Source organism: Manacus candei, unplaced genomic scaffold, assembly GCF_025592945.1.
Source record: "Manacus candei isolate 608988 ecotype Guabito, Panama unplaced genomic scaffold, ASM2559294v1 h1tg000067l, whole genome shotgun sequence".
NCBI classification, from domain to species: domain Eukaryota; kingdom Metazoa; phylum Chordata; class Aves; order Passeriformes; family Pipridae; genus Manacus; species Manacus candei.
In genome coordinates this window covers 10,318,288-10,345,648 of record NW_026138115.1, presented here as the reverse complement: position 1 = coordinate 10,345,648, position 27,361 = coordinate 10,318,288, and the positions used below count along the sequence as shown (strand labels likewise).

The 27,361-nt window shown below is 43.9% G+C and overlaps 1 protein-coding gene across 5 annotated transcripts in view; it reads left to right on the top strand.

The window, feature by feature from the left end:
• Nucleotides 1-15,019: 15,019 nt before the first annotated feature.
• The window catches only part of GPATCH2L (G-patch domain containing 2 like), a 46,185-nt gene continuing 33,843 nt past the window's right edge, over nucleotides 15,020-27,361 (top strand). For 2 of the 5 annotated variants that reach the window (XM_051806756.1, XM_051806759.1), the window contains exons 1-5: nucleotides 15,039-15,149; nucleotides 16,054-16,721; nucleotides 22,934-22,998; nucleotides 26,405-26,581; nucleotides 26,960-27,039. In XM_051806756.1, coding sequence (XP_051662716.1) covers nucleotides 16,063-16,721; nucleotides 22,934-22,998; nucleotides 26,405-26,581; nucleotides 26,960-27,039 — 981 coding nt within the window. In that variant the 5' untranslated portion in view covers nucleotides 15,039-15,149; nucleotides 16,054-16,062. Of the gene's footprint in view, nucleotides 15,150-15,624; nucleotides 15,946-16,053; nucleotides 16,722-22,933; nucleotides 22,999-26,404; nucleotides 26,582-26,959; nucleotides 27,040-27,361 lie in introns of all 5 variants that reach the window. The other 3 variants (XM_051806758.1, XM_051806757.1, XM_051806760.1) reach the window with 3 other exon arrangements.

The window sequence follows — 27,361 nt, the reverse complement described above, 5'->3', positions numbered from 1 at the left end:
AATCACAAAACTCAGCAATATCTGCAGCAGGTAATCTTCAGTCTCCAAATTATGCATCTTTGCCTTTCATGCAGAGGAAAGGACACATTCCTTCAGATTCTCAGCAGTATCATGGTACATGTATAGTGGCTCTTCTTTCTGCTTCATTTCATCATAGCCATGCTGGGAGGCATAGACAGGACTTAGTTAGTGCCTTGTATTATTATCATTCATAAGCTAGTGTGGCTGCACTATAGGATTGCAGCTAGGAGTTTATTTCTGTAAGGGACTATGATTATGGGTAGTCTCTGTCACATTAGCAGAGTATTGTCAAAGTATTTGCAGATTCAGAGAAAATACAGAAAGAAGGAATGCTGAAAATTCACCTAATCCAGCCAAAATATATGATTCCTTCCAAATGCTTACCTAACTTGGTCTTTCTAAACAAATTATTTCTAGACTTCACTACATATACAGCTAAAAAGTTCTTTGAACTTTCTAAATCTTCATTTATACATTTTAAGGCTACAATTTCTCCTACTTTCCAAAGACCCTTCCTCTTCAAAGCAGCCTGCTATGAATTTGAAGATTGCCATCATCTCTTCCAGTCTTCTTTTTCTCTGGACTAAACAAACCTGGTTACAGCCTTTTCCATGCAGGCCAGGTTTCTAGATCTCTGATCATTCTTGCTTAACTTCCTGTGGCCTTCCAGCTTGTCTGCTTTTCTTCTTGAACCTCAGTGTCCAGTGAGGAACAAGAGCCAAAAAGTCCACCACAGACCTTATTAACACTAAGGAGAGGACAAGGATTAGTTCTTGTGCCTTACAGGCTGTTCTCTTGTTTGTACAGCCCAGTACATTGTTTGCCTTTTCACAACAGCTTGGCATGTGGATTGGTGTTCAACTTGTGAACCACTGTTTCATCATATATCTATTTCTGTAGTGCTGCTACCTACCTGGTTCTTCTCCAGACCCATGATTGTGAAGCTGAATACTCAGGTTCAGATGTACTGGAGGGAATATGCTAAAGGACTTTAGCCTTTATCACTTCCAAGTGCACCATGCTTGTGGTATGTTCTGAGCTGAGGCAATGTGGTTCTGCAAGTCTCTCACCTTCCGTTTAGTTGTAGAGTTGCATTTGTTTGTGTTATTCCTACCTGATGGCTAAGTGTGGTGCTGGGGTGGCTCTGCTTCCTTTCTTCCAGACATTTTCTTCAATTTGTCAAGGTCATTTTGTATCCTCTGCCCATCCTAAAATGTCCATTCAATTGCTTCCAGCTTAAGTAACCTGTAAATTTATAAGCAAAATTTCTGCTACAGTAAAGCCTGTGTCGATGGGTGACCATCCCCTGGAAAAGAGGAAAATATACCTTACTGAAAATTATCTCCGATGTTATTGAAAATTAGAAGGGTGGGAATTGGAAACTGAAAAGGATTAACCTAACCAGTGTATTGTCTACTGAGTCACCTTCTGTTTGCTGATGCTGGAACAGTTGCCCTTTTCAGAGTGGCTTAAAGAAATCTTGTCACTTTAAAGTACTAGGGACTGAAACTGAATGGGATTGGAAAATGAGAGACCATGAGTGACACAGAGTAGAAAGCTACTTGGGTTAAAAAGAGCTGTGTAAATACATCCAAGATCTTTTGCAACTATTAACTGTAATAAAAAGTAGGATTCCTTTCCCTTGTGTTCCTTTTCTAAAAGGATTACAGGTAGTGACATTGGCAGGAAATGTTTGATGAACCGGAAATTTTAAATCAAGGAGGAGTTCCAGATGGAAAATCTGAGTATTTGTGTTGGAAACCTGGGTTCTAGGGCTGATCTAGTATATTACAGCATATGGACTACAAATAGCTCTTCCACACCAAACAAGTAAGATGTAATCTCACACGCTAAGTGCAAAATCCTTTTTTCTTTTGTCTTCAAGCCCAAATTCATGCGTCAAAACCATTTGGTGAATTTCAAACAGCAAATACACTTGAGAGAATTCAACTCAAACAAGCAACCCATCAGTGGAGAAATAGGTTAAATTTGTCAGATAGAATATTTGCTAAATATTCCTCACTTTGCTTTACAGGGGACTGGAAAGGACAAGCCAAAACAGCTGTTCCTAGTCTTTGCACAAAAGTTGTTTCCTTGAAGAAGGCATTAGGAGTCTCTTATTCTGGAATAGAAAAGACAAGCAGAAGGGAAAATTTACTGATGTTGAGCTCTGGCAATGGTGATGGGAAGCAAAAGGATATGGTGGTAAACAGAGGGACTGGATGAGGATAGGCAGGGAGAATAAGAGCAACAGATAGGAGTGGGAGACACTAGAGGAGTGGGGAGCATGGGGGAGGAGCTGAGGGAGTGAGCCAGGAGAAGACAGCGTGACTGTGTCTGATCTACACTGACGACTACCAATGTTAACTGTCACCTCTCATCTCCAAACTAAATCACGCCTGGAATTGGAGGCAGCAAGGAGCTGATAGAGTCAGCCTTAGAGAGCCGACAAGTCAATCAGAGCGGAGATGCGTGGAGAGACACCAGCTTTGTAGGGCTCGGTGCCTTCATTCATCGTGGGATTTACACCTGTCACACTCCTAGCGGGGGGAACATACTGGGACTTACTTTGGCACCACTTAAAATGGGACAACAGACACATTACTGCAATCACCCTCTGCTCTCCTTTCCTCTGGAGGGTGTGTTTTATATTACAGCAGCTCAGCTGACTTTGCGAGTTGAATTTGAAGCTGAACACGCCTCCTGCTATGGGGGAAAGGACTGCCTGCGTTTCAGCACCTGGAGGGTTACTCCCCATGCAACTGCAATGCCCCAGACCAAAGTGGGAGGAAGGGCTGTGCAGGGCAGGGGGAGATGATGGGGTAACTGTTTGCTAATCAAAAGGCTTCAGGAGCTATGTAGGTTGTGCAAACCTATCTCATTATCTGAGTCTGTCATGATATTTATTAGAAGAGGTCAGTGGAGGCCAGAACAAGAGATCAGCCTCTGTGTCTTCTACCCAGCTCTTCTCAAATACCTGCAGTGCTCCATAAAGACTCTCTTCTCCTTTCAGAAGAGCGCCCAGATCAGAACTCTTCCCTGCTGGCTAAATCCTGGGTACCAAAGCTTGTGATACAGGCTTTGAGCTGCCTGATCTCTTAATCCAGCTGTGTGTATTCATTTGAAACTGAAAGCAGCTCCTTTTTGTCGTCTGCTTCTCAGCATTAACTTCTCTTTGATGTAATTCTTGCTTCCGATGCTCTCTCCCTTCATGGGGAAGATTAGTGTGAAATTGGCCTGCTTCTCCAGAGACTGCAGTGTTAAGCCTCCAACACTTGGTCTTTATTGGAAATCCTTAACCCACATCGAGAAGAGGGGGAGGGAAGGAAAGGAAAATGTAAGAGTTCCAGACTTGACTCAGCCAGGGCTCTGTTGCCTCCTTTCCCTTCAATGTTTTGAGAGTGGGAAGCATGGATACTGAAGGAGGTAGGGGTGTGCTCTGAGTGATGCAGGTATTTTAAAGTAGAGACTAAGATGCCATCCTACTTCTAGGCATATATCCTCTCAGGCTGAGAAGAGAGGACAGCAGTGCAGGGGTAGTCAAAGGGGGCTGTGAGCATGCAAATAGTATACCCAGGTTGGTCAGAGTGATGGGTTTTGGGAATTAAGCCACAAAATTGATCACTGCTAATCTGCTTTGAGGAAGTACATTTGGAGATGGATTTCCTGTGCCTGTGTGGTGGGGTTGAAGAGCAAGAGGCAGAAGTTCCCTCTTCTTGGAAAGGATGTGCCTGTAGGACTTCCTTTTACTCCATTTGCAGTTTTTACACAGTAGAAGACTGATGGGCTCAGCAGGGAGAAACTTCAGTGAGCTCCAGTACTTCAGTTCCTGAGTATCTATGCTTTGGCAAGTTGCTTGTGACAGTCTATCTTCCCCACAGTGCCAAGACAACATCCCTTGCTCTGCCTTTCACCCTGCTTTTTGCTTCTGCCTCCCCACCACATGGCTGCTCTCTGCTTGTCTTCCATCATCCCACTGTTACATGTGCTTCTCTACTTCACCAGCCACTTCCACCAGCCCTTGGACCTGCTCCTGCTCCTTCCTCCTCTATCAGCCTCTGCTGCCCCCACTGTTCTTCCTGGTGGCTCTTCCCTACTCCCCACACTGTCAAGTCCTGACGTTTGCCACACTACCGCCGCACCATCCCCTCCTGCTTGGTCCTGCTCCATTGCCCTCCCCACAAACACATGGTGCTATTATCTAAGGAAGGGCCTTGAGCACCCCCTTGGTTTAGCCTTGTGCTTCCTCTTGCTTAGTAGCCCCCCTCCCTTACCCAGGTCTGCAAATCACTCCTTCCTATGTCAGCCAGCAAATTGGTTTATCCTCCCCCCATCCCAGCTTTCATTACCTTGCCGAAATGAAGCGATATCTCCTCGGCGGAGGCTTCCCGTCGCTGCAGCCAGTACCCAAATCATGAGAGCTGGCATAATAAATGAAGACAAAGTGCCGGCGGCCCGGGCCATCTCTCCCACTGCGCCACTAGCCGCTGCCAGCTTCATTATTCGCTTAAGTTGCCGGAGAAAATTACTTAACCCTGACCCGTGTATTAGGGCCCTGTATTAATGCTGCGACAGGCGTCTCTTACAGCAAAGAACAATTTATTAGAGCCGAAACAGGCTGCTTTTCTCTGTCATTTTTCCAATCTGAGCTTTGAACACACATCATTAAACTTGTCTGACTCTCTCCCCTTCTCCATCATTCCTTTTTTATTTTTTTAAACAGAAAGTGCTGTGGAGAATAGAGATTGTTCTGAACTCACTGAGAGCCTCGGACTTTGCCCCCTCCTTTCTCCCCCTATGCTCTTTCCTCGAAACACAGTCCATGTCTCCATCTCTCTCTGTCTAATTCACCCTTACTCTCCTCTTTTTGTAGTCACATTTCTGTTTTTCAAACTCTTCCTCCTAAAATTCTCTCATATTCTCTGCTTATTTGCCTGTCCCTCTTTGTATAGGTGTCACACTCTCTTTCGCTCCATGAGTTTGGCTAATCTTACTTCTTCGTCTGGGCCAAACTGGAGAAAATATGCTGGAAAGTACATGTTCCCTATGTCAGAACAGAGTCTATCACACCTTGCCCTGCTCTGGGATTTCCTGGGATACCAGAGATCATCAGAGCACAGAGTTGCCCTATGAACATATTTTCAGCACTATCATCCTCATCCCATTCTCTTCAAGGGCTGCACCTAACCACTGTTGTGGCCTCTACATCACCCAGCAGTGCCCAAGCAGTGTGAGCACCAGGAAGGGTTTCAGAGACTGGCTCTGTGTGTGTGAGGGAGCTTTCTTCTTACTTGCTGAAATATTTCCAAATGCTTTGGTGGGGTTCAGTTACGCTCTCTTCTTTAAAACTGACTCCAGTCATTAAGTTGACACTGCACAGCCTGGGATGTGTTGAGCTGGAGGTTGACCATGCCATGTCTCCCCTTTTCTATTTTCTGATGGGCTGCAGAGAGAGAGTGAAAGAAAGAGGATGAGAAGCAGCTGTACAAGTTCTTCCTCAGACCCAAATGCTGAAACCTTATAAAGATGGTGGCAGAATACTGTCTAAGGAAGAAAATAGCTAGTAGTAGAGGCGTTTGCAAATGCCTGATCATTTTTGGTTTGAAATGCAAGGCCTAGACTTCCCCACTTGAAGAAGGTAATCTGGGCTATTTGAGTGCAAAACAGTAGCTCAGACCAGCTATCCAAAGCTGAAGGCTGCCAGTTTACAGCAATCTCAGTGGAGTCTCAGCTGTTTAAGGCTTGGAGAGAGGGCATTTGTGTTCAACTGCCCAGGACTGAGTGCTTAGTCCCTGGGTCAGACTGGCTATTGTGCTATTGTAGTTTGTCTCCAGAACCTCTCTAGCCAGAGGTCAGATTAGCTGAGGGGTTGTCATTAAGCCTATGTTGGCCTTATTAACAATTTTATTAAACCAGAGTTACCTATTAATCAAGAGGAAGATTCTGTATTAATTAGTTGACTGGTGATACTAGAAATTCAAGGCTAAGCCTTTAGCATCTTTGGAAGAAGATGGCATGAGAAGATGGCATGCCCCAAATTTCAACATACAAGATATTTATTGCAAACATTCTTCTCCATTTTCATTTTGCTGCTGATTTGCACAAGAAAACAGGAAGAAATGGATACTTTGTTAGAGAAAAGGCTAAATATACAGACTTTCACAAACCATTCTGGCTTCAAAGATGTCTAACTCCGGTTCTGGACCTACTCTTAACTGTCTATTATGGCCCTGCTCTTTGCCAGTAATTTTCTCATGGGAATAAGTGAATGAAGAGAACTTCCTAAGGATTGAATGGATCTTGATGACCACTGTGCCCTCCAGCTAGCTTTACAAGAGACCATATATTCCTGGACGTGTCCTCTATTTGTCAGCAATGAAACTTGGTGCTAAATGGGAGGCCTTGCCTTGTGTGGAGGGTCTGCTTCTCTCTGCTTCTGTCTGGATCTCCCTGAAGAGCTGGAGATTACTTGAGCTCAACACATGGTCACGGGTAGATGGGATTAGGCTAAGAAGGGGTAGGAGATCTGCCTGGTTTGGGAGTTGGGAGAGATTGTCTGTGCTGCTGTATGCAGAACTCCATACACTGTGAAAGTGAGCACTTCTGTCAGCCTTCACGGTCTCCTGCATGATCTAGATGAGAAATATTTCTGTTTTCACATCAATTTATTGTGAGTATCTTCCTGAACTGAATTTCCTGAGCCTGTAGAGTAGGACAATCTGCCCTTCATCTTGAGCCTAGAGGAAAGGCTTTTCTCAGAGGAAGAGGAGAGTTCAGACCCTATAATTTTTTTCAATCTGCTGGTGCTCAGTCAACACTTTGACTTCTCTGCTGCAGCTTTTCTCTTCAATACGGACCTTGCCAGAGAACCCTTTCTCATCTCAAATCAGGATTTTTGACATTCTTAAGTACATCATTGGCAATAGACTAACAACAAAAAAATCATAATCATTAAAGCATTAACTAATATTAACTATGGGACTAATAGGTTATATTACTCTAATTTAGTAGAATATTATCTTCCTGTCCACTCCAAATTTGTCTGGGATGCCAAATGTTTATATTAGAAAGAGAATGAAAATTAAAGTGATGGGATTTTTTTTCATAGAATCATTCACATGCTAGGTGGGAGTTCAACATTTTATCCTAGTCCCATCCCCTAGAGTTTCTGTGAGCAGGATGAATTTTCAAGGCTGCTTACCTTCACAAAGAGGGAGAAAGTTATTTCTAGCAATGTCAGGAATCAAGGGGATTCTGTAGCTATTTGTCAGGGGAGTGATTGTGAGCTGAAGGACAGCAAATTCATGAAGACATAAACATGGTACATGAGATGGCTTGGGGGCTGGTGGGCTGTGTCACAGCAGTGATACCTCTAAAAAAGGCAAAATATCTCAGGAGACACACATGGAAAGAATGGTGGATCAGAGTACAGTCTGACATAGTTTTCCTGCACTTGTACATCGTTTCTGTAAGTGAGTCAGTCAGGGGTCCTAGGCCACTTGTTGAGGGATCAGCTAATGAGAGACAGTGAATAGCCATGCATGACCTCCTTGTGTAGCTGTGAGAGAGGCCAACAGTTGTGCACCTTCTTCTTTGGCCATCAGGGAAGGGCCAGCTCCAGTAGGCTTTTGTTTATGAGTGTGCAGGCTCTGCCACCATATAAAGCATCTCTCCAGCCACTAAAACTGATGATCATTGGAACTTCTTAATTGCTTTTTCCTCAGATGTGGGTAGGGGGTCGGTCACTGGGACTGACATGGAGAAGCAGGGTGGAGGAGATGGCAATGAGGGTGAGAGGGGATGGTTGGCTGGTGCGGCTGCCCTTCTGCTGGGAGTCCCTCCCGAATTCCCTGCCACTCTCCTGCTCAGCCTGATAGCTCCTCCAAGTTCTCTAATCACCTTCTTGCTGTAATGAGCCTCTCATCTCACTGATGGAAATCAGGGTATTTGGTTATGAAAGGGACACTGTTAATAACACGATCTCTCTCTTCCCCACTCCATCCCCCACTACCCCCGCCAGCCCCCCCTTCCAGCTCTCTACACAATTCTCTCAATTAACGATAGGCAGAAATTAATTTTTCCCCTGGACTGAAACAATTGCTTGGCGGAGGATTGCCAGCTCGGCTCCAGATAGGGACCTTTCCCAGCAGAGCCCAGAGAAAGGAGGAGAGACCGAGGCGATAAGCAGGGCCCTATCAGCAGCCACAGGACGCAGTAATACAAATGTTATCCTTAGAAATGTATTTAAAGAGGATATGTTTATAATTCGAAGGGGACTGTCAGAACTGCTCCCCTCCCCCTCCCCACAGATCCATGCTGCTGCCTTGTTCCTTACCACGAAGTGCTCTCAACCCTTCAAAAGGGAGGCAATGTCAGCACCAAAGGCTCCCCTAGCCACAGCATGAGGTAGGAGGAGGGTGTGCCTGTGTCCCGTGCTGGGAATGGCTGTGGAAAGCGACAGCACCCAGCAGGCAAAAGCCAGGAAAGGCAGCGAGCAGGATCTGCTCAAGGGGCAGGGCTTGCAGCAGTTCTACTTGGGTCTTGAGCAACAAGAGGCAAGGAGCCGGCAAATACACTGTGGTGAAAGAAAGCAGTGGTAGGAGGAAGGAGCAAGTACGTGGAGATAAGGGAGGAGAGCCATAGCTGCAGGTTTGTCTGGAGGGCAGGGAGAGCTTAAGTGCAGCCTGAGGCAGGGATCTGATTGCTGTTGCATGTGATTCAGAAAATGCTGTCCTCTTGGTTGCTTTCTAAAGCTACACATTTATGGATCCCATATGCATAATAGCTCCATGTTTAAAAATAAGCCATCTGGGCCACCCTAACCTACAGATGCCAGTCAACAAGTGTGCTCCTGGCTGAAACACCCAGCCCAGTTCACATACCCAGAGCACCTTCACCTCCCCTCAAATAAGGAAAGGCCTTCTGGGAACCCCTGCCTGCCCACTTTATGTAGACTTGTGGCATGCCCTGCAGCTCTATATAAGATCTGCTGCTTTTCTTCTTTGCACTAGTTGATCTCACTGCAACAAACAGGCAGATAATCACAAGATGCAAGGACAGTGGAAGAGGAACAAGAGAGTCCGTAGAGGACTTTCAGGAAGCAAAACCTGCAATCATTATAACTGCAAAAGACATAATTCTAGCCTCCTTGAGGCTTCACCTGTCCTTGTGGGTGATCCCTACTCTTGGCTGTGCTGGCTTGCTTTGAGGCCTATAGATTTTGAAAGACCGCTTGTTCTTGCTGAGGGCAAGCTACCACTCAGTTCCTGCCCAAAGTCATTAACATCCACAATGTTCCAGCCCTCACCAGCATCATTGGTACCATCCTGTAATTCATTTAGTGTTTCTTTAATTCCTGCTTCGCTTGCCCTCTGTTCATCTTTTTATTTAGTTCCTGCTTCCAAGTTACAGCATTAACATTCTTCTTGCTGTATTTAAATGTCTTTTCCATGGAAGAATCAAGTAAAGCCAATTTAATTTTTAAAATGTCTTTCTGGAGGAACTCTGCATATGTGACACCTTGTCTCTTGCCTGTCCCAGTAATAATCATGTTTGTATTATGTTGCCTCACACCTATATTTAGTGTATTCTTCACAGCAATCAAGAGTTTGACTTGGCCATATCAGCAGGAGTGGCACCTTGTCACAAGTCTCAGCCATGTATCCTACACATGATCATTGCTCAGCTGACTACTAGAGGTGTTGGAGTCCCTGTGAATCCTCACTGAGGTAGGATCTGCATTGCTACTCAGTACTCGGCACACAATACTGGCAGGAGGGTTAATACCTACCAGGTTTCACAAACCTTCTGGTTCCACTCACTTCAACTCACTCAGTCTCTACCATGCAGACTTTGTCCATCCACTGCTGGATGTGTGAAGGCAGGTACCAGTCCCGGAAGGTGCAGAGCATCTAGTGGGGCAGTAAGGGTGGAGGAGATGATTTGGTAGACCCTGCTGGCCTGACAGTACAGGGGAGCAGTGTTAGACCAGAGAATTTCTGATTCAGTGAGTCTAAAGAAAAGATTCATGTTTTAAAATACAACGTCAATTTGTTGCTGTTAAGCCTGAAAACCTCTTCCATTTGCTGTGTTCAAGTGAGGTCTTTTGGCCCCATGAAGAGGTGCTGTGGGAAAACAATAAAACCTAAAATCCAGCCCACATTTAATAGGAGTAGCTTGACCCACTGTGAGATTAAAACACAACATTTACAGATAGGCCAGCCCCACTTTTGGTATTACTTCAAGTTCATAGCCTGTTCTTTCAGACATCTCCCCACGGTGTATTAGGGACCCTGGAAATTAAGCACAGGTCTGTCACAGAACGTTGAAATACAGGTTATCCCTAATTATTGGGACTATAAGGAATCCTCTAAGTCCATATTAAATGCATACCAAAGATGCAAACAATAGCAGCAGATTGCTCAGAGGAACATAAATGTAGGCCTGAGTTTCACTGCACCCTCAAACACAGCTGAGAACTGGAGCATATTAGGCAAACACCACCTGATGGTTGTAAAACAGTAACCAGAAATAAACAGACCTGCTCTGTCCCACAGCCTTTGGCAAGAGTCCTGATGTTGGGCCAAGAAAGGAGCTTTGACTGTAGAGAAAAAAGTACTTACTGCCATGGTCTGTAAAAGAATGCAAACAGGATATCTGCCCTGTAAATGACACCAAAGAAGTGAAAACACCAAATTTCATTTTTTTTTCCCTGTCTCTCTCCACTCCTGCCCTGACTCCCTCAGCAGTTTGGTTTCTCCACCCACTCCCAGCACTGCCAGACAACTGCCTCAGATCAGCACACATCGATACTGGTGGTGTTGGGGTAATGTCTGTCAAAGGAGCAAGTGGTACAAAACACCAGGAAAAGAAGCTTGAGCTCTGTAAGCATGTTTGGATTGTGGCACTGTCCTCTCTGTGTTCTTGGGTTACCTCACACACACAGCCAGAGCCTCCATGAGAAGCTCCTCCCCTCCCTGCCTATTTCACCCAGCTTTTGTCACTGGGCTGTCCATTCTGAGCCCGCCTGCTGTCAGTCATCTCACACAGATGCCCACAGATGTGGACTGGCACCTCCAGATGGGAGCAATCCAAGGCAGGGTGCAATCGAAGGCAGACTGTACCAGCTGCCAGGGAGAGGAACTAGAGAGGGCCTTGTCATCTGCAGAGCCTCCAAGATGCCATTTCTGTCCACATTCAGGTGCTGTTTAAGCTTGGACAGTGTTGGGTGTTGGGAAACTGGGCTTTGAAGGTGTCCGAGGGAGCGTTCTTACAAAACAAGTAGATACAGCCAGTTAGTCACACCAAGACACTGGTGAGTGTTTGGCAAAGACATGCAGAGAAGGTCTCTCCCTCTGGCCCACATATACTTGTTTCTGGTAAGGGCTGGATGTCTGAGACAAGGTACATCTCACCACACCCACACAGCTTGACTAAACTGAGAGCCCAAGACTTTCCAACAGGCAACTCGCAACTTGACAGCCAAAGTCTTCAGAAACTCCTTCCGGGTGGTGGGGCAGGAGGGAAGCATGGCAGTACAGCCTTGTCCACCGTGCACTTCTCCCTCCCTCCCTTTCAGCCCTGTCCTTTCTCAATACCCAGGAAAGATTAACTCCTCTTCGCACACCAGAGAAAGTTATTATCATTAATGAAGAATTAAAAGGGAGTGATTAATAAGGGCCCTTATCTGGCCATGAGGAGGAGGCTGGACAATGGGAGGAAGATGGAGAAAATGAAAAACAATAAATACGAAGCGTAAAAGGAGGCGAGCGCTGCTCCCACTTGTTAGATCGCAGCTGCATCTCCTGAGGGGGGAAGGCTCCAAATTGCTAATTACTGCCTCTGAAAAGACCTCGCTCTGATATGTTTTCTGCTGAAAGGTTCCCATTAATGAAGCAGCGATGATGCCGTTTCCCTTTGACTTGCCTTCAATTCCCTCCCTGAGCTTCCTCCCAAGCCGGGAACAATGAGGCCCTGGGAGCTGGCGGCTCCCACAGGCCTTTCGGAGACTAGGCCGGGGGCAGCCGAGTGAGGGGAGCCGAGCCGGCTGTGAAATATGGAGGGGGGAGATAAGGCAAAGACAGAGGAAAGAGGCTCACTCCCAGGAGCCCAGGGAAAATTTGCAGTTATTATGAAGGAGATGAGACAGATTAAAAGCCCTTGTGTTCTGCGCTGCCCTTTTATTTAGTGGCTTCATCTCTGAGATGAAAGAAGTTGGAAATGACTTTCTCCGCATTTTGCTGCAAGAAGCTTCACGGCACATTTTTTGACTTTATTCCTCCCTTTGTCTCTTGTCCCCTTTCTGTCTCTCTTTTTTCTTTTAACCCCTGGAAGGTTTTGCTGAGAAGTGCCATGGGACCAGGCAGAGCAGTTGCTGGGGTAGAGCAATGACCCTGCTGCTCTCCCTGTCCTACTGGGCCATACGGCTCCTGCTGCTCACCGGAGAGGGAGCTGGGTGAAGGCATTGCCAGATGAGCAGCCAGCATCCAGCCGACCTTCCTCTCCTGCTTGCCTCCGAAACATCCTTCATCACTAACACCTCCTCTCCTGTCTCCAGGCCCAGCAACAGTTCAGCACAGGTGACCATAGCCTCTGGGCAGGAAAAAAATCCCTGTCTTTACAAAGCCTAGTGACAGCTAACAATCCATCCGGGATAAGAGTTCTGAACATTTTGTCTCCCTGGAGCATTTCACGAGCCAAACTAGTGCTGAGGAGATGGGCCAGTTCCCATTGTCCATGCAGGCAACCTACAAGTACACAGGGAGTAAACAATTTGCCCGGAACACGAGATGAAGTTGAATGCAGGCAAGGATTCAAAATTTACTGTTGCTGGCCCATGTCAGGGAGAACCTTGTAATACTGGACAGAAATACCATAAACTGCTCAAAACCAGATTACTCCAACTGTCTCATTATGTTTTGTCAACTCCTATTCCCAGTTTTCTGATGTTTCCCTGTATACATCAGTGCTCCTCTGCTGCACTTTCTTAGTTTTTGGGACTTTTGTAATTGTAAGAGCACTTTCATCCTGTCTCTTGCTTTTGCCCTATCTCTCTCCCAGAAAATCAACCCTGTGCATCAGTCTGTTGTCTTTACTCAGGCCAAATGCTGACATCTGCTGAAATTTGGGTTGGAGTGTTGAAAATGAGAAAAAAAAAATGGACATGTGAAGTACAATTCATACCAGTTGCAGAACAGTTTGCTGACCTACAGAAACAGCATAGAACTAGTTGGGAAAATGAGGGGAAAATTAGAGTGGGCATCTGCTGCCATCTCCCCAGGACATCTGAACACAGGATTTCTTGTACACAATTGTTTGTGTGATTTGTTATCCTGCCTGGAACGGCAGCCAGTACCGATTACTTGAAATGAAGGGGTAAGCTCTGAAGTGGATGTTTACAAAATAACCTTCCCATCAGGGGAGTTTCTTTCTAACCCATACATTTTGTAGCTGTTTTATATCCTGAAGCATGAAAAAGGATTGCAGCGGTGAAACAGGATTAGATTTTAGGAGGGATTTGCTCTCAGATCTGAGAGTAAAAAGAAAACCCCTGTATTGGCAATAGGAAACTGGTGAGGAAAACAAAATACTGCCAGCAAGTAAGGTGAGTTACTGCCACAGAAAGGGTTAAAAAAGACAAAAGGACAGAATTTTACAGGCAAATTGGTGCACAGAAAATAACTTTAATCAAGTCAGCTCTTGGAAATGGGATAAAAATTATCTACCTAATGACTATTTTTCTTCTTTTAATATTTCCTTTCCAAGGAAATTTGTCAGATAAATAAAAGGTAATGAAAATGTTAACGTGACAGCTCGGACGAACGTAGAGGACTGGTTAGATAAACAGCATGTAGAAAACTCAGTAAAGCTAAACGAATCTTTTCCTATTGGGGTGTAGGAATCAATGGCAAACTCAAGGATTCGGCTATTTTTGAAGTATGTTGACAAACTTGGGAGAGCGCCAGAGGACTGAGGAAAAGCAAGTGCTTTGCCAGTATTTTGCCGGGTGAGGTCGGGGGAGCAGGGAGGAAGCAGTGATCTTGGCAATTATCGCCCTTTTAGAATTACTTGTGACCCTGGCAACACGATGGAATAAACAGAAGGGGGGCGGGGGGGAAGAAAAAATGCAAAGGATAAGAGATTTATGAGCAATAAGCAGCAGCATACATTTATAGAGAACAAATCACATTGAGACAAATCTGATTACTTTCTCTTGATTGGATTTACAAAATTAGTGAATACTGCAAGCTATGGACTTTGACAAAACTTTTGGTATGCTGCCTCGTAAAACATTACTTGAAAAATGAATCAGTATCAGCTTGAATGTGAGTGCAGCCACCTGAGTTGCAAAAACAAACACCCCCCTCAAACAAAAAAAACAACAAACAAAACCCTCCAAAAAATCCCCCCCGAAAACAAAACAAAACCGAAAACAAACAAAAAACCAACAAGAACGAGACCCTGTCCCTTCCCGGAAAAAAACCAAAACAAAAACCCCAAAAAAACCAAAAACCAAAACCAAACCGAACCAAACCAAAAAAACCCCAAACAAACAAACAAACAAACCCCAAAAAACAAATCCGAAAAAATATCATGAAAATTGAGAAATAAAAAGAAATGCTAAGCAAAACTGGATGGTGGCAGGGTCGCACCGAGCTTTATTCTGATGGCTGCTGGTGATATGTAAAATGGAATTAGAGGAAAAGAGATGCAAGGCTTAAGGAGAGGGAAGTAACACTGAGAGGTTTAATTCAGGATACACACAATTAGCCAGCAGCGAAATGGAGGAGTTCGAGTACGGAGTTTATCGTTTGTCTATTAAAAACAAAATACAATAACCAAGCAACTAGAGAGTAAGTATATGGGAAGGGCTGCCCCGTTAGCGGGTAAGGGATCTGTAATGTCTCCACCAGCGGCACCAACCGCAGCGCAAACAGACAGAGACGCAAGGGACACTGGCCCCCCGCGCTCAGAAGCCGGCCGGCTGCGGGGCGAGGGCTGCTCGATGTCGGCACTACCCCACCCGGCCCGCCGGCAGACCCGCCCCGCGGGCGGGGCGGGCGGAGGAAGTGGCCCGGGCAGGCCGGAAGCGGCGCTGACGAGGGGCTGGCGGAGCGGGGCGCTGGCCGGTGAGTGGGGTCGGGGGTCCTGGCGGGAGCCGGTGGGGCCGGGGCGCTGAGGACAGGTGTTCCCCGCGGGGTTGGGGGCTGTCGAGCAAAAGCAGCAGCTTCTCCCCAGAGGAGGGGGTCGGTGCGGCCGGGTCCCTGAGGACTAAGGGAGGCGGCCTCCGGCAGCGGGTGGTTCACCGGGATGGGGGTGCGGGTGTTTCTGAGCCCGGTGAGGAGAGAAATCCCACGTCTGCAAGGCACGGAGAGGGAGGGAGAGAGGGAGGGAGGGGTTGTGAGGTGAGGGATTTGCCCAGGACTTTGGGAATGGCACACTGGCAGCCCTGAGGTGAAAGGGGTGGGATTTTTCGGCGGTAGGAGTTTGGGCTCGGTTTCGTACACCCTGTTCTAAGGAGCGCGGAGTCCCGCGCCCCTTATTTTGCTGTTGAAGTGATACTGGCCTGCAAAATACCTGTTTTACCATCTGTTTTACTGCCAGCTTTGCTGTTTGTCTCCTTTTTGGAAGATGCAATCTGTTTGTCGAGCAGGCTAATCCTTCTCTGTGGCTTACCTACTGGAGGTAGCAAACTAGTTGCAGGCTTTCATACCCTTAGGATGTGTAATAGAGCATGCTGCTTCAACGCAAAAGATGCAACCTTAAGGCCTTTTCAGACACAGAGCACTTGACTCACCTGCTGCAGTATGGAGCTCTGTGCCACAATGGCTAGAAGAGGGATTTAACCCTTGCAAAAGGAAGAAGTGAGTGTTAGCCCAAGAAGTGGCAGTTGTCCTGCATTGGGTCCTCCCAGGCAACTCTAAAGTAAGTGTCTAACTTGGTTAATGTTACAAAGCCTATAGCATACTACAATCCATTGATATGTTGGTAGCAGTGTTTATGTCTGGTGGTAATTGTTGTCATTTTTCACAGGCATTGCCAATGGATGAACTGGTGCATGACTTGGCCTCAGCCTTAGAGCAGACTTCAGAACAAAACAAACTGGATGAGCTATGGGAAGAGATGGCGCTAAGCCCACGGCAGCAGCGGCGACAGCTCCGCAAGAGACGGGGCCGTAAGCGACGCTCAGACTTTGCACATCAGGCAGAGCACGCCTGCTGCTACAGTGAGGCCTCAGAGTCCAGCTTGGACGAAGCTATCAAGGATTGCCGTGAGGTGCTGACAGCTAATTTCAGTGACTCTGATGACATGGCAGTGGTCAAACGACACCCAGCTCTTAGTGCCACCCTGAGGAGCAAGCAGCACCTGTGGCATGAGTCAGACTCCTTTACAGAGAATGCACCCTGTCGACCTCTCAGGCGCCGACGGAAAGTCAAACGTGTGACATCAGAGGTGGCTGCCAGTCTCCAGCAAAAGCTCAGGGTGTCAGAGTGGAACTGTGAGAGGGGCTGCAGGTTCAAGTCAGCCAAGAAACAACGCCTTTCACGCTGGAAAGAAAATGCCCCTTGGACATCATCCAGTCATGGCCTTTGTGAATCAGGAGAGAACAGGCCCTTCCTCAGCAAGGGGGGAAGGAAGGAGCGGATGGAGTGTGAAGCTGATGATCAGAAACAGGGCTCAGATGAAAACATGTCAGAATGGTGAGATCTTGGTTTCTTCCCTGCCTTGCTGCAGCTGCTTGTAAATCCCGTGCCTTGCTTTTTGAAGTTCTTATCAAAATTATTCAGTGCTGCTCTCTCTTTGAAGAGGAGAAGTATCTCAGCTACTTCCAAACTGTAGATTCTTTCCAAGTCTTTCCTGTCAACGCTGTATAATGGCCCAAAATTCTTCCTTGATAAGTTGGGAAGCTGATATGTTTGACTCCTGTTACACAAGGAGTCCTCTGAAATGTCTGTGGCCCTGCAGCTACAAAGTGGCATGCTTGTGGCCTGCGGTTTGGAGAGTAAGTCCACCTTTGGCACTTGTGTGATTGATATGAACTGATCTCAGTTTCTTGTTTTCAAAATTTACCATAGGTAGTAATAGAGAACAGATAAGACCTCCCACCATTACTGCTAGTCCTCTGTACAGGTACTGTGTGAACCTCAGTCTAAACATCTTGCTTGCAGTTCTACATCTCTGCTCTGATCTGGTCTTGAAAGGCTAGCTATGGGGAGAATGTACTGAGATGATGAAGAAGTTGAGGGGAACTTGAATTACTTACATGATAAGCCTGTGTCTGGCATGTCTTCATGTCCAGTTTTGGAGAACTTTGATGAATTTGTGTCAGAATTTCAGAAGGGATTAAAAAGAGACATTTAAATGCCATGGTCTGAATTTAAAAAAAACTTAGGAGTTTAAAAACCTTGGGAAGTTTTTCCCTCGAGTATGACTTTTATTCTTTCTGTAGAAGGTTTGGCGTTATAAAACTGCTTCTGTCTGAAAAGATTTTTCAGATTAGAAAAGAAGTAACTGCTGAGAACCAAATGGAGGACATTTCTTAACCAATGGCATACAGAAAATGAATGTGATTGTTTATTTTCTAATTAATCATTGTGTAAGAAGCAGCAGACATTGAGGAAACATGTAAAACAAAAACCCCATATTTCATGAAACGTGAGATTTGGAACTCTACTGCAGGACATTTTGGAGGTCAAAGATTAAGTATGTTCAAAAGTGGTATGTGGAGCCTAGATTTATCAGGGTCTGTTAAACATTACAGGCCAGATGAAAGATCTAGCTCAGGAAGTCCTTAGACTACTGACAGCTAGAAGCTGGAGAAGTATACAGAGGAGTCTGCATTTGTCATGTTCTCATGTTCTTTCTTAAACCATCCACTGTAACAGGTCCTATCAGACAGAGGGCAGTGCATTTGGAAAGTATAACTGCTTGATCCAGTATGATTGTTCATATGTTAAGGTTCATTTAAGTGTTCTGACAGTCTAGCTCCTGCCGTTTGTCAGAGTGGACAGGTGGCACTTTGTTATTACAGCTTTGTGGATAACAACTGGAAGCTCAAACTTCTCAGTGGTATTTTCTGGGACATTGTGAAGAGCTTAGGTTGTAATAAGTCCTCACTGTCCTGGCCCAGGGGACCACTATTGCATTTTTAGTGGGTCAGCGTGGTTTGTATGTAACTGTTACAGCCTGGAAGTAGCAAAAAAGTGGTCACTTTTTTCCTTTAAGAGTGGCTATTGTTGCTAAAAAGTGGGTCTTTACAAGAGGCTTGTGGATGCCTTTTTTCTACTAGTTGTTAAAAGCAGTTTTATCTTTTCAGAGCTTTTTGTTGGTATTCCAGGAAAAGGAATGTGCTGAGTAGCTCCTGAATGTTGCATGTCAGTGATGATGGACTGGGAGATACCCTTCCTTGATGTGGCAGTGATGGACAGTGTTCCTTGAGTTGTTTGTTTTTTTTTCACCAATCAGAGTCTGTTCCATCATGTCAAACTTGAACTTAAACCATCAGGCTTTCATCCAGCCTTTATTTGTTCCAGCCTTTGAAAGAGTTAATAAAGAGCTATGTCCGGACTGTTACTTGAGGACCATGCTGATTTGTTCTCTCTCAGTTGTCCCTTGCTCTCAAACTAATTATTGTGCAAGTGTATGCACCAAATGACACTTACCATCTGCTGCCAAATCCTTGGGATTCTCTTCAGAAAGCTAGGGCTTGGAATATTTGACTTCTGCAACACCACATGGGTGATCTGTGCTATGACTCACTGGGGAGGGTCAAAGTTGGAGGGAGAAATACATAGAACCCTCTTCAGTGCGGAGTATCCCTTATGGCAATGAAGGATCATGCTTTGGTCTCTGCTGCTCTAAATATAGCACTTTGCTGCTAGCAGCAGAGTGAAACTGGCTGTGCTTACCTCACTCCCACTGTCCTCTAGATGTTTTTTTCTGGTACAGTAAGAGAAGAACTTTGCACAGATGTATGACAAGGGCATATCCTGAGGAAGGGAGAAGAAAATTGGATGCCTAGGGGGGTGAATGGTGTGGTTGTCATCACAAGGAAGGGTGACTGATGCTGCTTGTGGGACTTGGAAGCAATCTGTGGTGATCTGGTGATTTACAAAACTTTCATACTGAAGTGGTTCCACCACTGTTCACTCCTCTAGCAGTAGGGAGTGTCACAAACGCAGTGGGTTTTCAGGCAAACTAAGCTGTATATTGAGAACGTTTTTTTTTTCCCCCACCTTCTTTTTCCTCCCCTCCACTGACACTTGATTTTCTTTGTTATGCAGGAATGAATCTCTAAATGCCGAAGTATCCTGTATTTTTCTCTGCTTTCTAGAAGGCTTTTTATCCTAAGTTAGATCAAAACCCTCCTGTATTCAGTCGATAAACTCCCATTCTCTGAGAAAGTCTTGGATATGAATTCTTAACAAGGAGGTAGTTTTTTATAGTTTGCTCGTGGGACTGCTCCCAGTCTTTTCCTGGAGGAAGATGAGCTGCAGTGTTATGATTCAACATGTACATGAAATGAAATCTTTGAAATTGTTTGCCAAACGTGGCAAGAGGTGAACACAAATTGAGAGAAGGAAGGATGTGCAAGAACATGATGAGGAAATGATGATGGTTTTGAATTGGGTAATGACACGACTCAATGCCTGATCTATAAATAATTGTGGAAACAACAGAGGAAGCAAGTGGTTTAAGCAGTCAGTCATTTGTATATTTGTACAAAGGTGACAGTTACTGCTAAGTTAACTGTTAGAAGTAGCATGCCCTTCTGTCCCTTAATGCTTTGAGATTCCCTGCAGCCATAATAAAGCAAAGGCAAATTATATATAGAGTGCTGAAGTTCTTTCTCTTGTTGGTACTTCCAGGTCTGGGTTTGGTTTGGTTTGAGGACTGAATAAGAGCTGTCTGAAAAATGACTTTCAGTGGCATGCTTACTAGTGAAAGATGTACAATTGCTCTCATCTATTTTCAAGTGCCAGAACTTTTAGTGTGACTTTTTCGAACTGGGGATCCTACTGGCCCAGCAATGCTGTGAGATTTTGCTGGTTTAATGCTTATGTGTTTGTTGTGGATTGATCTGGATAGGCAGCTCAGCCCCACATAGCTGCCTGCTCACTCCCCCTCAGTGGGATGGGGAGAGAAGCGGAAGAGTAAAAATGAGAAAACTCCCGGGTTGAGGTGAATTCAGTTTAGTAGGTAAAGCAAAAGCTATGTGCACAAGCAAAGCAAAATAAGAAATTCCCTACTTCCTATCAGCAGGCAGATGTTCAGCCATTTCCAGGAATACAGAACTCCATAATTTGTAGCAGTTATTTGGCAAGACAAATGCCATAATTCCAAATGTCCCCAGATTCCTCCTTCTTTTTCCCAGTTTTTATTGCTGAGCATGGCACCATATGGTATGGAATATTCCTGTATTCAGCTGGGGTCAGCTGTCACAGCTGTGTCCCCTCCCACCTTCTCATGCATCCCCAGCCTGCTCACTGGTGGGGCAGTGTGAAACACAGAGACAGCACTGGCACTGTATAAGCACTGCTCAGCAATAACTAGAACATCAGTGTTACAGGCACTGGTTTGGTCACAAATCCAAAACATACAACCATAGAGCTACTATGAGAAATATTTAACTCTATGCCAGCCAAAACCACTACTATATTCTGGCCTGAGAGTGTAACCATTGCTCATCCTGGGTGTGCAGTTAAGTTGCTTTACCCTTTGGAAGGGAGCTCTTTCGATGACAGCCTGCAGTGGCATTCAAGAGTCTGGCTAAGCTGATGAATTGGAGGCCAGTTTCTCCATAAAGAAAAAATTCCTCTCTCTTGGAAGGCAAGTGACAAAGACAGAGTGTTCAGCTTCCCCTCCTTCTCCAGCCCAGCCTGACCTTCTGCAGCCCCTCGGTGCCTCTTGTTTTCTTATTTTTATAGAAAATCAATATCCCTCCTGACACAAACAATAGCTCAGGCAAAAGAATAAATGGGGGAAACCTGAGATCTCTGTCCATCACCTCTCACTTTAACTCCCCCAAACTATTTAATTATAAGCATGCTTTGCTCCAGGTGTTTCTGACAGTGAAATTGCTAAACGAGGACCATTTTAACCAAAGATTGCGTGATCAATAACACTCTATAGCAGTAGCTTGTCGGATCAATAGCGTTCATTATTTCGTGGTTAAGGTAAGTAGCCTTCTTTGCAAGTGGAGGTCATTAATCAGTGCTTACTGGACCTGCAGAAAGGCTTGTGTAGTAAGAGTCTAGTTTGTGTTCAGCCCTGCAGTGTAAAAGGGGTGGTGAAGAAGATGAGATCCCTGAAAGTTTGTTCCAGTAAAGTACTGGCAGTGATGCTTATCTATAAGGAACTGAAGAGCTCTCAGTGCAACAGGATGCTTTAAATACTGTTAATGTGATCTGGAATCTTGACAATGCTTTTTCCTTTCTCAGGCACCTTTCCTCTGAGGATGCTAAAACCCTTATGAAGGAGTCACTTGGTCCTCACATCTGCAGCTTATGAGGACTGTTAATCCAAGCTATCAAAAGAGAAAGCAGACACACTAAGGGATTGGCCCAGGGTATACAGTGAGTTGGTAGGAGAGCTAGGAATGAAACAATTAATTCATGGTTTTCAGTCCTTGGCCTTAATTGCTACTATGTTGGAGGGTGAAAGAATGGCCAAGCTTTGTAATGGATTAATTTAGAACTTGATATTAATTTAAATACTGAAATATGAGAATGATGTACAGTTTGTTCATCTTTTAAGTATAAATGGCCTTTATAGAATGATGAAGATGCAGAGTTTGTATATATCCAGCATGATGAGTTGACTGTGCTTTAGGGTGCATTTTCTAAGAGCAGTAATATGCTCACAGGATGGGGGGTTTATTGTGTGCCTGCAGTTCTTTGGGGTGACGTATTTTGTGGTCCCTCATCATTCAGCCTTCTGAACCAAGGGGTTTCCAGCTGATACTGGTGTCTAGTATGATTGAGTTTCCCTGGCGAAGAGGGATCCAGAGATACTTTCAAACAGCATGCCTAGAAGGGAGGTTGATTTGAGTGCTGAGGTACACCAGGTGTTTGCATCTAAGATCTTAGTGCTACAGGAGTAGGCCGTAAGTGGTTTCTGCTTGTCCTGGTATCTCTTGGCTAAATTGGAGGAAGTACGGCCTGAAGTGTCCAAGGATTGATTTAACGTCAGCATTAAAGCCATCAGATGCTTGGTATTGACCTGAGCATGTACTTCTGCTACATACATTTATCCAGCTCTACAGTCAGTTAATGGCTTTCTACACATTAATTATTAGCTTTATTCTTCTGTTCAAGAATTAAGAGTCTCCCCTAACTGCTTCAGCAAACACAAAGCATGCTCTAACAAGGTTGCATTCAGCAGCAACAATTCATGCTGTGCTAAGGTATTTAGCTGAAGAGTTGTAAATGTACCAGCTGCTCTTCACTCCAAATAAAATAAAAGTTGCTGTTGAAGGAAGGGTTTGTGTATCAATGTAACATTTTTGAGAAAAGGGAATCTGAAGTAGAGAACTTCAGAGGGTTTTCAGTAGCTGTTAAGTGACCCAAGGACAGAGTTTTTAACTGCACTTAATTTCCTGGTGAGTATTCCAGACAATGTCATAGTTAGGTTATTAATTCTAGTACCTGAGGCAAATGCCACTGTATTAATTACTTTTTGATAACTTAGAACTAAACTAGATACAGGATTCTACTCTTTTTCAAGTGATGCAGTGTTGCTAGGTTATAACAGAAAGCAGTTACGTCCTGTCTATGTTTCTGAAATGCAATTTTTTGAGATGTGTAAAGCATTTTGGTCTTGGAGAAGCCAGTAGAATGTAGTAAAGTGGTTTTTGTTTTGTGCCTGCTGCAATTGTAACCGTGGTTTTTTTTGTTTTGTTTTTTTGTTCCAGTGAAACCAGCAGTGTGTGCAGCAGCAGTGATACTGGCCTGTTTACCAATGATGAGGGCCGACAAGGTAACAACTGTCTTGTGGTTTTCCTTCTGTGCTGCTGGGGAATTTTTCTTCCTTTCTTTACAAGTACAAAGAAAGGTGTGTGTTTAAAGAGGGACGAAGAGGGAAGTGTGGGAGAAAAGCCAGTATCACGGAGGGGCTAGAAGTTAAGAAATGAGAGGGCTGCAAAAATGTGATTTTCATGACAGTACACTCTTCCTGCTGAAATACTTTGTGTATCAGATCCACAATATTTGCCATATAAGAAGCTATTATTATGGAAAGGCACAGAAGTACAAGGGGAATTTGAGAGCTCTCCACAATGAAAGAACACGGCTTATGATTTGTTTCTGTAGATGTTTTAGTTGTTGTCTACACACCATTAGTGCCTGAATTTGTTAGTTGTTTTCTCTGTGGGTAGAAAGAGAAGATGTGAAAAAAAATTACTTAATACTGATAAGTCACCTAATTGTGCTAAGAAGATGACGGTAATACATGATTGGTTTTATTTCTTTAAATATATGTTCTTCCCTTGCCCTTGTGTGCATTAGTTGAACCTAGTATTTTCAATGTCTGTTGTAGAAATTATTTCTTAGGAGTTTTGAGAGTGAAGTGTAATCTGGTTTTATTTATCAGTGACAGCACAGTGTCCAGTTTATGGGAGATATAGCAGAAGTAAGTATGAAATAGGTTGTAGTAGGCACATAGGCACTCAGGACTATATTTGGAGCATGTGGGCTGTGACCCTAGAGACCTGCAATTCTGTGCACTAGGATTCTGTCACATTTACCAGGCTAAGATTTGGATGAAGTCTCTTCTGGGAATATAGGCGTGCTAAGGGAAGTAGCATCAGTAGCTCAGTAGGAAATGCTGCTTCCACTAGCTTGTTACTGACCTGGGTATCTGTGAGTGAGGCAACACAATGATAGCAAATATGCTTACATGTTTTCTGATGATATTTTAGGCTGTAGGGTCAATCTGTTGTGATCTCCATGGGTATAATTAGGGATTTCAAATATCAGCTTTGACCTTTGCTGAAAAATAACTGTTTCCAGCCTCTGGTTCTTCAAAAGCAACAGAAAAGTAAAATCTTTTGTCTTCTCTTTTTACTGATGATTGTTCGGGGGGTAGCTGAAATCAGTGAGCACTTGTATATCAGTTGATAAAGCAGGGTGGTGACTGAAGTGTTTTACTTCATCACCCAAGGTAAGATTGATGTAGACTGGATACTCTATATATATACTTGTCTATATGCTTGCTCTATATACTTGCCCTGGTTTTATACCCTGTTTTAGACATTAACTTCTGGCTGATACTAGAAGTAGGATACTCAATATACAAGAATACGTAGAAATGTGACTCAGATAAATTAATAAAATCCAATTACAGCCTTACCTGTCTAGGTACTAGAAGAGATGTGACATCCTAGTCGTCAGGTCTCGGTCTGTTCAAACAGTTTATACTGTGATAGATTTCTGACCAAGATGTTATGTTAACCGTTATGTTAAAAAGGCTAAAAAATATTGTTGGACTTTCAGGCTAAATAAGAAATATCTCTCTCCTTTTTTTTTTTTTTAATTTGGACAATTTCTAGTCATAAAATAAGTAAAAAAACAACAGCTGTCTATGGTCAGTGAGATGGGGAGAGCACAAAATTATTTTTCTCACAGATCATCTTCTTAGAAATAGTTTTCTAGTACAATTCCAAACTGAATAATGGGAAATTTAAGTTAGCAGCATACTAAAATTAATGTAGTTTTTTCCCTTACTTCTTTTGAGGTTACATCATGTAATATTTTTGCTGTTGCTAATTAAATGAATTATCATTGCAATTACACATACCAGCACACTTCTATGAGCAGAGAATGGTCCTAGTTTATAATTTGATTGTAAGGTGGGTTTTTTGGTTTGTATTTGTTACACGCATTGGGATCTCTCACAGTGAAAATTACTGCAGTATTAGCATATGATCCTGATTGTTAAAGTTTGTTTTATGAAATACGAAAGTAGTGATTTGAGATATGACACTGCACTATGCTCATAGACCCAAAATGGAAGGGATAGTTTTGCACAAATTGTGATCACTTAGAACTATGCAACATTATTTAATTTTAATTTACCAAGAGATGCAGAAGGATGTTTATATTTTAAGATATAAGTGGTAGGTCAACTGATATATCACAGAAATAAAAAGCAATGTCAGAGCTTTGGGCTGAAGTGTTCTGGCTGTCCTACCTGTTGCTGATTGGAGTTGGTTTTGTGTGTTGCTGCTTCTGTTATGTGCAAGATTGCAGCATTCTTACTAGGCTGAGATTTTCTTAGTTTCTTGTACTGTTGGGGTTTTTTTGTTTGTTTGTTTGTTTAGATTTTTTAGGGTATGGTGGGGTTTCCTTTTTTTTTTTTTTCCTGGCAAGATGTGTGGGTAGGCATCATAGACTTTGGTCAGGAGTAATGTAACTGTGAGGAAAGGAAAGTAAGTGGGGATGCTTGAGTTGAGACTTAATGGTAGGTAACTGAGAGTTTTCCCTGAGTCAGGTGTGTTAGTTTTTTAAGGCAAGATGAAGGACCTTGCAATTACATGGGACTGTTTGTTAGTTGGGCTACTGAAAAGCTACGTGTGTCAGGTTCTTTGCCTTCCTCCTACTTTTTTTCATACACTGCTCATGGGCTACCACTCTCAGGGACTTTCTGGCCTGACAGATTTACTATGCATGGTGCCTGATGCAGTTCAGTTTTAGGCTGCAGCTGCGTTAATTAGTGACACAGCTTTACGGAGACTTTTGTCATGACTTCTGTTGCTGCTGCTTCAGTTTTGCTGAGCGTTTGTTGTTCTGACAGATTCTAAGAAATTTTGATTGAGAAGAACTCACAGCATGGTTAGTGCTTACGCTCAAAGTGACCATTTCTGATAGTTGTGTGTTTTTCTCTTAGCTTCTGTCTTAGGAGGGTAGGGATCTTTCTCATCAGTGAACATGCTCCTTTTGCTTACTCTGTGAGCCTGGTCTTTTTCTCTTGTGAAATCTCTCCTGTGACTGCCTATAGTGTGTGCCAAATGATTGGCCTCTACCGTTGTCACAGTAATTACTTCAGAGAAAGAGTTCTGCATAAGACATCACACAACACTGAACTAAGGTTGATGAGATGCAGTAGCAACAGAGTGCTAAAGCTGCCCTAGGCAGGTCTATAAAGAGGACTTTGTTCTATAGGGAAATTCTGTAGACTGATGAGTTGGATAGTTTAAAGCATTTAGTGAGGCCCCATAGTTACTGAGGATCATTGAAACGGAATACAAATATGAGGCTCTTCAGGAAGGAATTCCTAATGAGACTTCAGCTGTTTCACATCCAAATATGCCTACTTCTAGTATTTTGAGGGATTGTCACCAGGCACATTGATGTTATTTGTGGCTAATTCCATCCTGTTTCTTTAGGAGATGATGAGCAAAGTGACTGGTTTTATGAAGGAGAATGTGTTCCAGGATTCACTGTCCCCAACCTTCTTCCTAAGTGGGGAGCTGATCACCGATCTGAAGTGGAGAGGATTGACTCAGGCCTGGACAAGCTCTCAGTTTCCACGTTCCTTTTGCCCTCACGACCAGCTCAGAGAGGTGAGATCCATCAGGAATGCCATGTGTTTAAGAACTTCTGTTGTGATGGGAGAAGTAGATTCTGTTTGTAGGTGTTACATTTAAATGGTATTGATGATCTGTTTTGGATTTTTTTCATGATCCAATTAAAAAAAGATGTACTATTGGAGAGTTTCCTGTAATACTCCTACCAGCTGCCCACATTCTTGAGTCTTCTTTTTTAAAAAAAATATGGATTTTATTTGATTTGTGGATAAACTGGCGTATCTACATCTTTGAGACTGGAAAACAAGAGACAGAGGATCTGATTTGATTATTGAACTAACAATTTTTCCTGGTGGTTTTGTCAGGAAGAATCTTCTGTGTTCATTGCTCAGTTTTTCTGGGTTTGGTTTCCAGGATTTCATGCTCGCCTGAATCGCCTTCCAGGAGCTGCTGCCCGTTGTCTCCGAAAAGGTCGGAGGAGGCTTGTTGGCAAGGTATTGCCCTTTTGAAAGATGATAATTTTGTATTTTCAATACTGATCAGTCTTGAAGTACTATTCTAAGATATCATGTAAATTGTCTTCTGCAGAAAGTGGCTCTGTATATTTTTTGTTTCATGTATTGTTTGATTTGTTTAACTGCTTTGACTGTCAGAAATTGATTGAGTGACTAAGTGGATTTTAAGGCATGTTTGGGGTGGCAAAGACAGTTGATCAGCACTGAAAGTAGTATGAAAGGAGGCCTGAAGATGAATGACAGAGTAAATAACAAGAACATTTAGACAGAATGTAGGAGAAAATGGTGATAGCGTGAGACT